The following is a 16696-nucleotide window of genomic DNA, read 5'->3' as shown; positions in this document are numbered from 1 at the left end:
GTCGCCACATTCCGGCGCCTGTCCGGGGAGGCTGGTACGGGAATCGAACCGTGCTGCTGGCCTGCTTGGTCTGCTTTAAAAGCCAGCGATTTAGCCCAGTGAGCACATTATGCAATTCACATCACTTCACTGGCGAGGGTAGATGGAAATTGAAAACTCCAATCACGCTGGAGAGAATCACGATTTTCGATTCTCTCAGGATTTTGAACCCTTGCCAAGTTTCTCTCAGACAGAGAGTGCGCTCAAAATCACCCCCAACACCATACCAAACTGAGTCTGCCAGCTCCTATCGCCAATCACGAGATGCACCGTTATCTTTTCCAGAAAGAGAAACATTTCAACACTATTTCTCAAATGAAATATTTTCAATTAAACATTAATTTTTGAATGAATCACTGTGAAATAATTTCTGCCTCACTGAAAGAAAATGAATGGGGCTCAAAAAGGTACCAGCACTGGATCTCTATTTTCATCCGAACTAAGATATTAAGAAATCTTACCTCCAACCAGAAAGTAGGAACCAGTGAACAGCAACATGTAGAGGCCATTAGCCAAAGAGCTGACCAGCCCACAGATACCTCCAAGCACCAGGACAACCAGGCTTAGAGGGAGCAAAATGACAAACACTTTCTGCATTACTGAAAAGAGAAAGATGGCCAGTTAGTTGCTGCATTAAGAAATGTTGGAAACTCAGTGAACTTAAGACACGGGCCAAAGCATCAATTATCTCACAGAAGTGCAGCTATAAATACAGCTAATAAATCTGACACAATAATAGGTAGAATATGAAGTCCACCTCTAATGGAATCCAGTGCTCTCAGAGTCTGGTTATATTTTAATGTGCCTTGTTTCTACACTTTCCCTGGCTGGTTTTCTATATCTTATGAGTTGGGATGGATCAATATTGTCCCAAGTTAGGACAACTAGGAGTAACTGAAGAACATGATTGAATTAAATATCTTCAGTGCAGGGCAGCACGGTGGCACAGTGGTTAGCATTGCTGCCTATGGCGCTGAGGATCTGGGTTCGAATGCCGGCTCTGGGTCACTGTCCGTGTGGAGTTTGCACATTCTCCCCGTGTCTGCGTGGGTTTCACCCCCACAACCCAAAAGATGTGCAGGATAGACGGATTGGCCATGCTAAATTGCCCCTTGATTGGAAAAAATAATTGGGTACTCTAAATTTTAAAAAAATATATCTTCAGTGCAGATAGAATAATTTTTAAATGTCGTGAAAATCAAGATGAGGTGCACAAAATATATACCTTGACACAATACAGGAGATTGGCTGTTGGCTTGTGATTTTCAAATAATACTTTTAGGAGCAAATATGCTTGTTTCTAGTTTTCAATGCAAAGTACATGACTAGCAGAAAATAAGTTGCAGAAAAATAAACTATCATTCTAAAAATCACAATTGAGCTTTGTTTTGCATTGTTTTGCTTCCCGGGAAAAGGTGAGTGCATTATGCACATATATATAATATTGCTTAGTGATTCGAATTTGTTTATTTCTTACCAAGCTTGACAGTAACAGGGCACTATTGCTGTGGGATATCAGAGTTGCAACTTGCAGGATATTAGGAATGTACTCGATAGGGAAGCTGAACTCCCCAAGTTACTGGTCTGGGCTGTCTTAGCTAGGCTGCTGCCTAATTATATAATTATAATCTTTATTTGTGTCATAACTAGGTTTACATTAACACTGCAATGAAGTTACTGTGAAAAACCCCTAGTCGCCACACTCGTGCCTGTTCGGGTACACAAAAGGGTGATTCAGAATGTCCACCTAACAAGGACTTGTGGGAGCAAACCGGAGCACCTGGAGGAAACCCACACAGACACGGGGAGAACGTGCAGACTCCACACAGACAGTGACCCAAGTGGAAATCAAACCCGGGACCCTTATATGGAGGTCAGACAATGAGAAGGGAGATTTGTAAAGAACATCATCCTTGGATGCTATTAAATTAAATGGGTTAATGATTGTATTAGAATAAGGATGAGAAGAATATGACTCACACACACCAAGTGACAGTAGTGCTGACCATAAAATCTACCCTCATAATTCTAAAAAATAAAAACAAAGAATGCCAGAGAGGAAAAAGCACCTTAAAATTTTAAGAAATGACATTTCATCAGCGACATCAAAAGGCAGCTGCAATTGATCATTTAGTGGATTAATCTTCTCACACTGATAACAAAGCAAATGGAAACTCTTGGATGTATTCCTTGGTCTGTGAAAGAAAAAGGTTGAGCTGTGTCTTATTATCACATGCTCAGAACGCACAGGAAGGAAATTGAATTTCGGTAATGGTAATTTTTTTCTACATTCAAGCCTTCCATTGTAGTTCAGAAACACTTTTTTCAACAATCACTCAGCAGTAATGTTAGTTTCTGACACAATCCTCAGCACTATATGTGAATGCTGAAACGGGTTGCCTGCAGCTTATGGCGGCACTATGGCAAAGTGGTTAGCGCTGCTGCCTCACAGCTCCAGGGACCTGGGTTCAATTCCAGTCTCGGGTGACTGTCTGTGGAGTTTGCATTTTCTCCCTGTGTCTGCGTGGGTTTCCTCTGGGTGCTCCGGTTTGCCCCCTCCCACAGTCCAAAGATGTGCAGGTGAGGTAGTTTGGTCATGATCAATTGCCCCTTAGTGTCCAAAAGGTTAGGTGGGGTTATGGGGACAGGGTGAAGGTATGGACTTAAGTAAGATGCTCTTTCCAAGGGCCGGTGCGACTCGATGGGCCGAATGGCCTCCTTCTGCACTGTAAATTCTATGATTCTTCTCCAGGCTTTGTTTTTGGTGGTTGTCTAGTCATGTCCAGTCCCTCTTAATACCCTCAATACTGCTGGAAAACTAACAAAAAGGAGAGCCATTTTAGAAGATGATTTTGACCTTTCTGTTCTGTTCTGTTCATTTATCCGAGGTTGTTGCTCCAAGCTGAACGTTTGACATGACTAGAAGGATTGTTTAGGTCTCAGAATATGAGCTACCCCTTGAGAAGGTGATTCAAAGATGAAAGTCTGTGGGACAATTGCTCAACGCTAACAAAGCAGGGATCAGAGTTTCTGACCATTGATTTGATGCACTCTATGAGCAGGAGATGGAAAGGCAGAAAATTGATCCAGAAATTGCCAATGTTGTTTATGTTCTGGTCTTACAACAGTGGTTTAATAATTTTGTGAGTGAGTTTAGAACATCTAATTTGATCTTTTAAGATCAAAGAATAACAGTTGATGTACAAGTAGATGTGTAAAACCATTGCAAAACAAAACGTAAGCATCATATTTCAATGAAGTATCACCATCAACTTAATACCCTTATTTTAATTGACTGTCAACAACAGTTGTATTTGTAATGATACCTTAATTTTGCTCTAATCCCTAGATATTTTCTCCAGGAACAAACAGTAGCAATATGGCAGAATCTGCCCTCTTAAAATGTAAAAAAAGTTTTGGAATTAAATGATATTGCATTTGATTTAACAGGCATTCATTGATATGGCTCTGGAGTCTTCTCCAATAAGGTACAAAGGAATAGTCTGTGCTGATTTGCCCATTGATTTTGCATCCATCACCATAAGAAACGTGTAGTCAGATCCTCAGCAATCGCTGTGCCACAAGCCTGCTTCACCCAGTCAATATCTTTAAACACATTCAAGAGTGTCTGTGAATTAATATGGATCCCTGGACACAGGTGTCCTGGATGACATTTGTTCTGACTCGAACCTGGGATTGAAAGATTATAATATCAGACCCTTAGAAGTCCAACTGAATGATTTCATTTTAACTGTCTTTTACCATTTCTTTCTTTCTTGTCTTTCTTTATATATATCCCCCCCACTTCTTATCCCCCCTTCCCTTACCCTTTCTCTCCCTTTGCTTCCCCTCCCCCCACAGCTACATCTGTCACAGTTTACCCTCTGATGTTAGTTTCTCTGCTGTTTGGCCTTTCACACCTTTTGTTCTCTCTGGGCACTGTCATTAGCCCTCTTTTCCCCTGGTTTCTGTGGCTATTAGCACTCTGTTCCCTTGGTTTCTGTGGCCATGACTCAACTTTCATTCTCTTACCCCACAGTACAAATATATCTCACTTTCTAAGTCTTTCAGCTTTGACAAAGGGTCATCTGGACTCGAAACATTAGCTCTTCTCTCTCCCGACAGATGCTGCCGGACCTGCTGAGATTTTCCAGCGTTTCCTCTTTGGTTTCGAGTTCCAGCGTCCGCTGTAATTTGCTTTAATAGAAACAGGAATAAGCCATTCAGCCACTCGGCCCTGACAGCCATTCAATGGGATCATGGTTGATCTGTATCCCAACTCCATCCTCTGAGTTTGGTTACATGTCCCCGAATACCCTGGCTGGTGAAGAACTATCATTTCCTGATTGGAAAAGATTTATCCAGCTGCTACCTCCTGCTTTTGTGGGGTAAAGTTCCACACTTCTCAGACCCTATGCATGGAGAAGGCCTTTCCTAATTTGCCCCTTGAGTAACCTAGCTCTGATTTTAAGGTGATGTTCTCTAGTCCTCGACTCCCCCACCGACAGAAAGATAGGGAATATTATCAAACCCAAAAAACCTAAATCAAATCATCCCTTAATCTTTTATATTCCAGAGAATACAAACCTAGTTTAAACAATGGAATCATGGGAAAGTGTAATTTTAATTGATTATTAATAATAAAGGTGGTCCCCGTGTTCACAAATTCTATTTTTTGCTGGACCCTGATGACAATCTTGGTAAGTTTGGTATATGCATTTGTGATAGTGATTTGGCCGATATTAATGTTGTACTGTACATATTTTCTCTACTGGTTATAGTAATGGGGAAAGTGGGTTCACCGTGAGGCAAGGAGCTAGCGATAATGCACTTGACATAAGGGAGGAGATGTTAACTCTTAGACAGTTAGCAAATCCTGCTGAGAGAGGTCTCCACCTGTTTTGAGAGACAGGCCTTATTAAAATGACAACCTTCCTGGACGGGTTCTCTGGAGTTTGTTCATCACTGGGTGGGAGGAAAACACAGCAGAATGGCCTGGAGAGGTGAGGTGCAGTACTGGAAGAAAGAAGTTCTGACGCATGGCATGCCCCGTGGTCTTCTGTTTCTTTTCCTCTTGTTAATTTTCTTTCAGCAGCGTGGTCTGCCCTCTGGAATGAACCTTTCCCAGGCTCCTCATGGGAATGTGGAACCGTAATGAAGTAACAATTCTGGGAAAGGTGGTGTCAGATGGGATTCTGTCAGCCTTTGTCTGCTGTCCTGCAATATGGTTACCTCTTTGACACATGATGGTTGATCTGTATCCCAACTCCTTCCTCTGAGTTTGCTTGCATGTCCCTTAATACCCTGGCTATCAATTCCTGATTGGAAATGATTTATCCAGCTACTACCTCCTGCTTTTGTGGTAAAGTTACACACTTCTCAGACCCTTAATAGACCATAAGAAATAGGAACAGGGGTAGGCCATTCAGCCCTTCCAGCCTGCTCCCCCATTTAATAAGATCATGGCTGATCAACCTATGTCCACTTTCCTGCCTTCTCTCCATAATCCTTCATTCCCCAACTGATTATAAACCTATCGATCCGGGCAGCATGGTGAGTTAGAACTGCTGCCTCACGGCGCCGAGATCCCAGGTCCGATCCTGGCTCTGGGTCACTGTCCATGTGGAGTTTACACATTCTCCCCGTGTTTGCGTGGGTTTCGCCCCCACAACCCAAAGATTTGCAGGGTCGAGGTGGATTGGCCACACTAAATTGCCCCTTGATTTGAAAAAAATAATTGGGTACTCTAAATTTATTTTTAAAAATCTATCAATCTCAGCCTTGAAAATGCTCACGGACTCAGCCTCCTGGGGTAAAGAATTCCAAAGATTCACCACTGGGAGAATAAATTCTTCCTCAAATCCGTCTTAAATGAGCACTTCCTTATTCTGTGACTTTCCCCTCTGGTCCTACACTCTCCCATGAGTGGAAACATCCTCCAACATTTATCCTGTCAAACCCCCTAAGAATCTTATACGGTTCAATGATCTCACATCTCATTCTTCTGAAGTCCAAGAAGTACAGGCCCAACCTGTTTAATCTTTTCTTCTATGGCAGTCCCTCCATCATCCTAGTAAACCTCCTCTCTGCCTCCAAAGATCATATATCTTTCCGTAAATAAGGGGGCCAGTCTGTACACGGTATTCCAAATCTGGCATGACTAGTCCCTTGTACATTTGCATCAACACCTCGTTACTTTTATACTCCAGCCCCCTTGAAATAAAAGCTAGCATTCCATTTGCTTTCCCCATGACCTTCTGCACCTGTCTGCTAACTATCTGGATTTCATGAACAGGAACCCCCCCCCCCCCCCCCCCCCCCCCCCCCCCCCCGAGTCCCTTTGTGCTACAGCTTTCTGCATTCTCTCTCCATTTAAATAACAATCCGTCTTCTCATTCTTTCATCCAAATGAAATGGAAATCGCTTACTGGTCACGAGTAGGCTTCAAATGAAGTTACTGTGAAAAGCCCCGAGTCGCCACATTCCGGCGCCTGTTCGGGGAGGCTGGTACGGGAATTGAACCGTGCTGCTGGCCTCGTTCTGCTTTAGAGGCCAGCTGTCTAGCCCACTGTGCTAAACCAGCCCAACATGAGCAATCTCACATTTCCCCACGTTGAATTCGATTTGCCAATTTTCTGCCTTCTTCCTTAGCCTGTCAATATCTCTCTGAAAACCATCTATATCCTCCTTACAACCTGCCCACCTCCCTCCCACCAATGAGATCATGACTTTCCAAATGCACTGCTATTCTGATGCGAGGGCTTGAACAATTAACTGTGAATTGGAATAAGGACATCATCCTTCGGGCTGCCTCCATCTGCTGCTTCTTTGTCATTCTCCCACTTGTTCTGTGCATGCTCAGACATTTGGAAGTCAGAATGAAATCCACAACTTATTCAGTAGCCAGGCGAGCCTTCACTTGTTGGGCTGGAGGGGCAGGAGTTTGCAGCACTGATTGTTCCACTAGGAGGAGGGAGGCAAGTGATCAGATTGGCTGGAATGTTTATCCACAGAGGGGAAATTTGTGGCTGGATGGCCTCCTGTGAAACCTCTTTCTCTTCCTTCGCCATTGTTTGTTCTGTCTCTTTCCCTATTTTCTCACACTACCCAAGAATCTGTCTCTCTTTCAATCTCCATTCCTCGTTCCATCCCTCTTTCCTGCATCTCTTTGTTTCTGCACAAATTGTTAACCTCACAATCTCCCTCTTTCCTTATGGAACCATAGACAAGCCTATTGTGTCTGCACTGGCCAAAACAAGAGAAAACAAATAAACCAGGGGCAAAATTCTCCAACCCCCCGCAGGGTCGGAGAATCGCCCGGGACCGGCAAAAATCCCGCCCCCGCCGTGGCCGGAATTCTCCGTGCCCTCCTCGCCGATTGGCGAGCCCCCTGCGGCAATTCTCCGGCCCGCGATGAGTCGAAGTCCCGCTGCTGAGAGGCAATCCCGCCGCCGTGGTTTGAACCACCTCTGGTGGCGGCGGGATTGGCGGCGCGAGTGGGCCCCCAGGGTCCCGAGGGGGGCGCGGGGCGATCGGACCCCGGGGGGTGCCCCCACGGTGGCCAGGCCCGCGTTCGGGGCCCACCAATCGGCGGGCGGGCCAGTGCCATGGGGGCACTCTTTTTCTTCCGCTGCCGCCACGGCCTCCACCATGGCGGAGGCGGAAGAGAATCCCCCAGCGCGCATGCGCCGGTGGTGACGTCAGTGGCAGCTGATGACTGGCGAAGGCCTTTCGGCCAGCCCCGGCGCCGGGCGGCGGGCGTCAAAGGCCGTTTGTGCCGGTTTTGGCCCCAGTTGGCGTGGTGCCAACCACTCCGGCACGGGCCTAGCCCCTCAATGTGAGGGCTTGGCCCCTAAAGGTGCGGAGAATTCCACACCTTTGGGGAGGTCTGGGACGCCAGAGCGGTTGGCGCCACTCCGCTACGCCGGGACCCCCCGCCCCGCCGGGTAGGGGAGAATCCCGCCCCAGCCACTTATTTTAATCCCATTTTCCAACACCTGGTCCATAGCCTTGCAGTTTCCAGCACTTCAGAGGCAGATCCAGGTACCTTTTAACTGAGTTGAGCATTCCAACCTCAACCACCAACTTAGGAAGTGAATTACAGATGCCCCCCCCCCCTCCCCCCCACAACTTCTAGGTGAAAATGCTTTTCCTCATGTCCCCTCTAATCCTTCTAACAATCACCTTAAATCTACTACATAGAACATAGAACATAGACCATTACAGCGCAGTACAGGCCCTTCGGCCCACGATGTTGCACCGTCCTGTGAAACCCCTCTAAAGTCCCTCTACACTATTCCCTTATCGTCCATATGCCTATCCAATGACCATTTGAATGCCCTTAATGTTGGGGGGGGGGGTCCACTACTGTTGCAGGAGGGCATTCCACGCCCTTACTACTCTCTGAGTAAAGAACCTACCTCTGACATCTGTCCTATATCTATCTCCCCTCAATTTAAAGCTATGTCCCCTCGTGCTAGACATCACCATCCGAGGAAAAAGGCTCTCACTGTCCACCCTATCTAATCCTCTGATCATCTTGTATGCCTCGATTAAGTCACCTCTTAACCTCCTTCTCTCAACTACCTTCTCCTCTCACCTCTCTCAGCAAACTGGTGGAGGCTGTGATTAAATGGGTTACTTTCAAGAAGTGAGTGCTACCAATACATTGAAACACTAGTATTTTAGGCAGACCACATGTGATCCCTTAAATACATTGGGCGGGATTCTCCCAACGGGCGGCTAAGTGCCGACGCCGGAGTAAAAACGGGAGTGTTTTTACGTGCATGCGCAGTGGCCTTCTTCCCTACGGCGGCCCCGGCGCCAAATGGTGCAGAGCTACAGGAGCCAGCGCGGAGGAAAGGAGACCGGGGGGGGCAGAGAGAATGGCCCGCCGATCGGTGGGCCCCGATCGCGTGCCAGGCCACTACGGAGGCCTCCCCTGGGATCGGATCCCCCCTCCCCTCCCACAGGCTGTCCCCAGACTCTTCAACGCCGAGGTCCCGCCAGCTCAGAGGATGTTAGAACGGCGCCGGCGGGACTCGGCTTTTTGTTGACGGCCGCTCGGCCCATCCGGCCCGGAGAATCGGCGTGCCAGCCCGGACCGGAGAGTCGCCGCATAACACGACCAGCGTCGCGCTGACCACGCCGGCGCCAATCGCCGATTGCGTCCCAGTGTCGGGGCAGCATGGCGCGATTCGCACCACGCTGCGCCGATTCTCCGACCCGGCGGGCGGTCGGAGAATTCCGCCCCTCATCACTTCTCTTACTGTGATTTTTTAAAAATAAATTTAGATTACCCAATTATTTTTTCCAATTAAGGGGCAATTTAGTGTGGCCAATCCACCGACTCGGCACATCTTTAGGTTATGAAATACTAGCACTTATACCGAGAATACTGCCACTATACTGAAAACACTGGGACTCACACATAAAATGCCAGGACTCACACAGAATATACTGTGACTTACCCAGTAAGTGATGTTGTGATTCAGGCACATTCTGACTCTCTTCCCCAAAGGGGTCTATTAAAGCAATGCAAGCATTTTTACCTGAAAATGAAATCAAAATGAGACTTAAAATATTTTATACACAGGACCATAAATATTGTTTAAATATTTGTAGTGAATGTAACAACCTTCAATATTAGATTAGATTATTATTCAGATTAATGTACAATAATAAATTCATGCACCAGTTTAACTTTTATACATTTCAGTTTTATAAAGTTTATCTGTAAAATTAGGGAAGTGATAATATAAGGGGGCGGGTGATTGACAGACATCCTTATTAAACACATCTAATTCTTAAGATACAGTCACAAAAGCCCTGGACTGGTATGTGGCAAGTAAACTTTATTCTACAACAAGTGCCAAGCAATGAGGATCCCCAACAAGAGAGAGTCTGACCAGCCACCATCGTATTTAATGTCATTACCATCATTAAATCCCCTAACATTGTTATCCTGGGAATTGTCATGGGTCAGAAGCTGAAGCAGCCACATAAATGCCAAGGCTATTGGAACAGGTCAAAGGCTGGGGTAGTCTGCAGCAAGTGACTCACCTTCTGACTCCGCAAAGCCTGTAAAATATCTACAAGGCACAAGTCAGGATCGAATACTCTTCACTTGCCTGGTTAGGTGCAACTGCAACAACACTCAAGAAACCTAACACGATCCAGAACAAAACAGTCTGCTTGACATCCCATCGAGCACTTTAAGCTTTGTTACAAATATGAGGTTTTAAAAGATAGTTATGTTTTAAACTGTCTCCTTTAAATCAAGGTAAAAGGGAGTGGTTGAGAGGAAAATGTGACCTCCTCCTAGTTCTGCCTGGCAACAAGACCATGTGACCTGGCTGCCATGGGAACAGCCAGTCAAGCCTTATTGAAAGAGAGATGCCAATCTTTAACAGCTGGAAACAAAGAAAAAAGCAGCTGGCCTTACTGCAGCCAGATGTACTGCTTCAGAGGTCCTAAGCAGAGAGATGGAGGTAAAAAATCATTGCTGTAAATAGCAGAGGAAAAGACAGAGGAAAGGTTTCTGTTAGTTATGAGGCAAGCTGATGGTGGGAGCCCATTCTCTGGCCGCGAAGACGGGACCTATGGAAATTTAAGGAACCAGGAAAATTTACCCTGGTATGGCTAGGAGAAGGAATAGCTGGAGTGGGCCTTGCTGCTAGAACTCAGTTCAGGGATTCTCAGAAGACTGAAGAAAATTACTTTTGATGGACGCTGGATGTTAACGAAATGGGGAGAAGCTGTGAGTAACTTTGGACTGGTTCCCCTGCAGACTACAATTCTGTGGGGATTGCAGTAAAGTATAAACATGACATGGGGTTTTCAGTTGTGTTCAGAAGTAAAGGGGTGATATATTTCCTTATAGTTTAGTGTATTACTTGCCTACTAGTAATGTTTAGTCAACGTTGCTTTTAGCTTGTTTGTTACAATAAAAGTCTTAAAACACAAAATCTTGTCATGTGTTTCTTTGAGTTGATCACTAGAGAATATAAATTTGTTTTTTAGAAGCTATCTGTCTCGACAGGGATCATAACAGCACTCACTCCCTCCATCACCAGTGTACAGATCTGCTGTGATAGATCTGCAGGAAACCAGGGTATCAGAATGGGTGAGCTTATACCCCTTAGGCTCAAGGAGACAGAGAAGGTTACAGAAATTCCTGGCTGGATGCTGCTTCACAAGGAAGCCGTGGTGACTGTACCTGTACACCTGCAACATGCAATATCCCAACCATCTCTCTATCTTCCACACGTATGATGGAATGACCCCTTAGAAACTCTTGACCTGTTTCTCAGAGTGGGGCCAGCTATACAGTTCTCTGGTCCCCTACCTTTCATGTGCATTTCCTGTGAGATCAAAGGAATGAAGGAAGGGAAGCCAATAATCTCCCACATCATATCAGACAGCGTGTAATGGATCTGGTTTCATCCCATTCAAATAAAGGATGGGCTAAATTCTGTACGAAACTGAGTGCTGTTAGGGGAAATGACACATGCTGTACGGTCCCAAGTCGGTGACCCCTTAACCACAGCACAGTCTGACAACTACTTATGCAGTTAGTAATTTAGTAATTAGTAATGAACAATGTGGAGGAAAAGGGTTGCAGCCTGGCTATTACATTCTCTGCCCTTGTCAGGTCATTTGAGTGTTTTCTGTTACGCGTCTGCAGTTCTTGGATGAGATCTATTTCTTTCTACACGCCACACAAGATATTTTTCTGCAATTTCTTGTCATGGCACCAAGCAATCTTTCTGTTCTTTGCTGCTTCTCATGCAGCAGTATCTGATCGTTGCTCTCATTAAAATCATGTGCTTTCCTTCTCTGCCTTCTTCAATTACCTCCCTCATTCTGTGTTTGGATCTTGGCTCTCCACTTGAAGACGTGGTTGAAAGGAATACAAGGACACACGTGATCTTGTACAGCCACCAAACAGCGAACGCATTCTGTCAACACTCGTGTATTTGTTTGCTATTCCAGCTGAGGCTGAAACCATTCTTGGTTTTAGTGAAGGCTCCACTCTTCATTTCAAAGTACCCAATGGCACATTACTTCCATTTCACATAAAGTAAGTAAAGTCACCATGGTCCCAGATGGCGATAGATTTCTTTCCCCTTTAAGGGAAGAGCCTTTAAGGGAAGATGGTGATGATTTAACCTGAAGGTCACCACACCTCAGATGGGGGCCAAGGTGGGGCCTTCGTGACTAACCTCAGCCAGAACAGGAATTGAACTCGGGCTGTTGGCCTCGCTCTGCATCACAAACTAGGGGCGAAATTCTCCCCTACCCGGCGGGGCGGGGGGGTCCCGGCGTAGCGGAGTGGCGCCAACCACTCCAGCATCGGGCCTCACCAAAAGGTGCGGAGAATGGGCTAGGCCCGCGCCGGAGTGGCTCCCGCTCTGCTGACTGGCGCCAACAGCCTTTGGTGCTACGCCGGCTGGCGTCAGGGCTGGCCGAAAGGACTTCGCCGGCCGGCGTGAGTCCACGCATGCGCCGGAGCGTCAGCAGCCGCTGACGTCGCCACCGGCGCATGCGCGGTTGGGGGGGGTTTCTTCCGCATCTGCCATGATGGAGGCCATGGCGGCGGCGGAAGAAAAAGAGTGCCCCATGGCACAGGCCCACCCGCCGATCGGTGGGCCCCGATCGCGGGCCAGGCCACCGTGGGGGCACCCCCCCTGGGTCCGATCGCCCCGCGCCTACCCCCCCCCCCCCCCAGGACACCGGGGGCCCGCTCGCGCCACCAATCCCGCCGGCACAGAGGTGGTTTAAACCACGTCGACGGGATTGGCCTGTCAGCGGCGGGACTTCGGTCCATCGCGGGCCGGTGAAATCACCGTGGGGGGCACGCCGATTGGCAGGGCGCAATTCCCGCTTCCGCCGATTCCCGGGTGGCGGAGAATTCCGGCCACGGCAGGGGCGGGATTTATGCCGGCCCCGGGCGATTCCCCGACCCTGCGGGGGCCGGAGAATTCCGCCCCAGTTGCCCAACCAGCTGACTAAACCGGCCTTCAATGGGGTTTAATTGACTGAATTGCGAGTAATTATAGCAAAGAGCTGACTCCAGAATTTATGATGTGGTAATGAGTAATGAGTATCAACAGATCTGAAACAGAGGTGGTTTACTCCTGTTGCTATGCACAGCATCAATGATAGAAGTCCAAGATCATGGACAGACAGATCTCTAGATTGTGAATATTTTAATGTTCGCTTCATTCTTCTGGCAAAGTTTTTCCCCCAGTCACCCTCCAGTGCCTCAGCTAACTGTCGTCATCTGATATCCATGTCCATATAATTAAAGCAGGATTAACGAGTTGTGCTCTGAAAGGGGATTCTTGTGGTGACACGGCGGAGCAGTGGTTAGCACTGCTGCCTCACGGTGCCGAGGATATGGGTGCGATCCCTGCCCCGGGTCACTGTCCGTGTGGAGTTTGCACATTCGCCCCGTGTCTGCATGGGTTCCGCCCCCACAGCCCAAAGATGTGCAGGGTAGGTGGATTGGCCACGCTAAATTGCTCCTTAATTGGAAAAAAAGAATTGGGTACTCCAAATTTATTTAAAAGAAAGGGGATCCTCATCAATTCTTTGTGCAATTGCTGAGATAAAATGTAGGATGCGACTCAACGGGAAAAATTTAAAGTCTGTGGCTTTGGGGTGTTCCACGACGCCTGCATTGGCGAGACTGCCGCCCATATTCAGCGGCACTTAGTGCCGAAAATGAGCCCCCATGCGATTCTCAACATTATTGGCTGCCTTGCCGTCTGATTCGCCTGACCTGCACCTCAGCAGCTCACTGCTTTGAAGCGCTCCCTCACTATTCACTCCCAGTCAACACACAGGCATGGCAGCGCGCAGACCTGCTCCTCGCTTTGGAGATGGCGACCCGGCCAGGCTTCTCAATACTTTGGCTGAGAGTCAGGGCGTCCTGTTCCCCCGAGGGAGTCAGAGGACCAGCAGCAGGGTCAGCAATGCTGCCTGGGCGGAAGTGGCAGTGGTTGTCTGTGTGGGCAGCATGACAAGGAGGTCGGCCATCCAATGTCGGAAGAAGACAAACATCCTCCAATGAGCTGCAAGGGTAAGTTACCACCTCTCTCCTGGCAGTTCTGCCTGTCACCCCTCAAATTCCCAAATCCGCCCCCCCCCCCCCTCTCAGTTCACCAGCTGGCACCTCGCCCCTCCCCCCCCCCCCCCCACCCCCCAACCACATCTGATCTTCGTGCTTGTTCCTCAGAACCCCCTGACACCCACCAGCACAACCCTTTCATGTCCAGGTGCGGTGCCCACACATGCCACCTGCTATACAGCCCCCGTACACCAAGCATGCGGCTCACAATGCCCTCTCTCCTTGCACCCGCAGGATAAGATAACCCTTAATAAATGTGAAAGGACCAAGACGGTGTCTATAAATTGCAGGGTTGCCCGAGGAGAGAGCAGTCACCAACAGTGAGGGTGGCCGGCGCCGCAGAGGTGAGGATCCAGTGCCTCTTCACCCAGATGTCCTGTTTCAAGTGAGTTGTTCATGTCAGACACAATGATGCTTCCCTCTCACTGACCACATATCCATTCTCTCGCAGGATCTCCATCTAATGGGGCCGGGCCATCCGGAGTCATCCTCCCCCCCCCCACCCCCACCCCCGCAACTCCCCACCCCCTGCCACCCAAGAGACCACCTCAGAAGAAAGCTATGAGGCGACCACCGGCAAGGTGTCAAGGCTATCACCCGCTCCTTCTATCAGATCAGAGGCACACACCTCGGTGGGCAACATAGGTGGATGGGTCTCTGGGGCACAATCTGGTGAGCACCACACCGTTGCTGATGCACATCAGGTGGAGGCAGGAACATCCAATGGAGACAGCAGCTGGAGGTCTGCTGGTTCCCAGGACTCAGCTGGGTCCCAGCCAGATGCCGAGCCTCTGGACAAAGTTCTCCCAGAACGGATGCAGATGACAGGGCACATCAGTGAGATTTAGGAGGGTGTCAGCGACATTTCAGTGACTGTACAGCTTGAATAAAGCTCGTAGTCTTAAAGTTGAAGTAGATGCTTTATTGCGAGTCTGTTCTCTCTCCAGCGCTTAACTTATGTTACATCTGAGCTGCCTGTCTGTTCTGCTCCCAGCTGCCGTTTCTGTGAAGTGCCCTCTAACTTCCTGTCTCTCTATTTATACCTCTCCCGTGCTCCCTCTGGTGCTTGCTCAATTGTATTGCAACTACATTGACCCCTTGTGTATATACAGATCACTACATCCCCCTTTTTGTCTTTTACATATTTTCTGTAAAGTGGTAAAGAAAATTGTACAAAACAGTTAGATTACTTATGATATGCTTATGATATGTATATCTGTACAAGTGGTGATGATATTGGTTATTATACAAAGTCAATTGATATTTATGAGTCCAATCTGAATAAAAACATTTATGAGTCCAAACTTTATGAATTTGTTCGGTGAGTTTTTTTTCTTTTTTTTTTGTTGACATGGTGATGTTGATATTGCAACTCCTTTGAGAATGTCGTCAGTGTTCTTGTGTGTTAAGTAACCAACCAGTCATCCCGAGGTGTTTGAATGGTCGAACCACTGATGTTGACTGACGTGGACTTTTTTTTATGCTTGTAGTATAGATTTAGTGTGTCATCTCCTTGAAAGCCGGTGTACTTGCTTGTTCTGGAGCAGATGTGAATCCGTGAGATTCTTTGTCATGCCATGGCATGTTTGTAATCTTGTCATTGTTTTGCAGCGTGCTGTGGCATTGTGCAAAGTTGCACCATGTTGTACAGGTCGTTGTTGGTGTTTCTGTCATTTCTGTCTTTGTTGTTTTCATCGTCGTTCTTGTTGTTGTCATTCTTGTTGTTGTTTTTGTCATGCTTGTTGTTTCTGTTTTTGTTGTTTTCGTTGTTCCTTTTATTTTTCTTGTCGTGCTTGTTGTTTTTGTTTTTGTTGTTGTTCTTGTCGTGCTTGTTGTTGTGTTTGTTATGCTTCTTGTTGTTTTGGTTGCTGTTCTTGTAGTTTGTGTTGTTGTGCTTGTTGTTTTTGTTGTTGCTGTTGTCCGAATTTCTGCAGTGCTTCTTTGGGCAGCAGGGTAGCATGGTGGTTAGCATAAATGCTTCACAGCTCCAGGGTCCCAGGTTCGATTCCCGGGTGGGTCACTGTCTGTGTGGAGTCTGCATGTCCTCCCCCTGTGTGCGTGGGTTTCCTCCGGGTGCTCCGGTTTCCTCCCACAGTCCAAAGATGTGCGGGTTAGGTGGATTGGCCATGCTAAATTGCCCGTAGTGTCCTAATAAAAGTAAGGTTAAGGGGGGTGGGTTGTTGGGTTACGGGTATAGGGTGGATACATGGGTTTGAGTAGGGTGATCATGGCTCGGCACAACATTGAGGGCCGAAGGGCCTGTACTGTTCTATGTTCTATGTTCTTGTGGTTTTTGTTGTTCTTCTTGCACTTCATGTTGTTTTTGTTCTTGCTGCTGTTGTTCTTGTTTCTGCTCTGCTTCTTGTGGTTTTGGTTTTTCTTGTTGCACTCAATGAGTGTTCCATGCGGATAATTTGAATAATAGTCACAGTTATTGGTGTGAGTGTCCTTTGTGGATCTGGAGGACAATATCCGCGTCTTGAGTGGTGGTGACCACGGCATGGCTCAGTCTGTGACACCTAT

General features: G+C 47.4%; 1 protein-coding gene across 2 annotated transcripts in view; it reads right to left on the bottom strand.

Moving 5' to 3' along the window:
* The window catches only part of LOC119953400 (transmembrane protein 235-like), a 64076-nt gene that overhangs the window by 24590 nt on the left and 22790 nt on the right, over positions 1-16696 (bottom strand). The window contains exons 2-3 of one of the 2 annotated variants that reach the window (XM_038777649.1): positions 9510-9590; positions 501-638 (exon numbers count right to left, since the gene is read on the bottom strand). In XM_038777649.1, coding sequence (XP_038633577.1) covers positions 501-638; positions 9510-9590 — 219 coding nt within the window. The remainder of the gene's footprint in view (positions 1-500; positions 639-9509; positions 9591-16696) is intronic. The other variant, XM_038777650.1, reaches the window with a different exon arrangement.

Source organism: Scyliorhinus canicula, chromosome 18, assembly GCF_902713615.1.
Source record: "Scyliorhinus canicula chromosome 18, sScyCan1.1, whole genome shotgun sequence".
NCBI lineage: Eukaryota > Metazoa > Chordata > Chondrichthyes > Carcharhiniformes > Scyliorhinidae > Scyliorhinus > Scyliorhinus canicula.
Note: the sequence above shows the minus strand (reverse complement) of the source record. Positions and strands in the feature narration are given on the sequence as shown.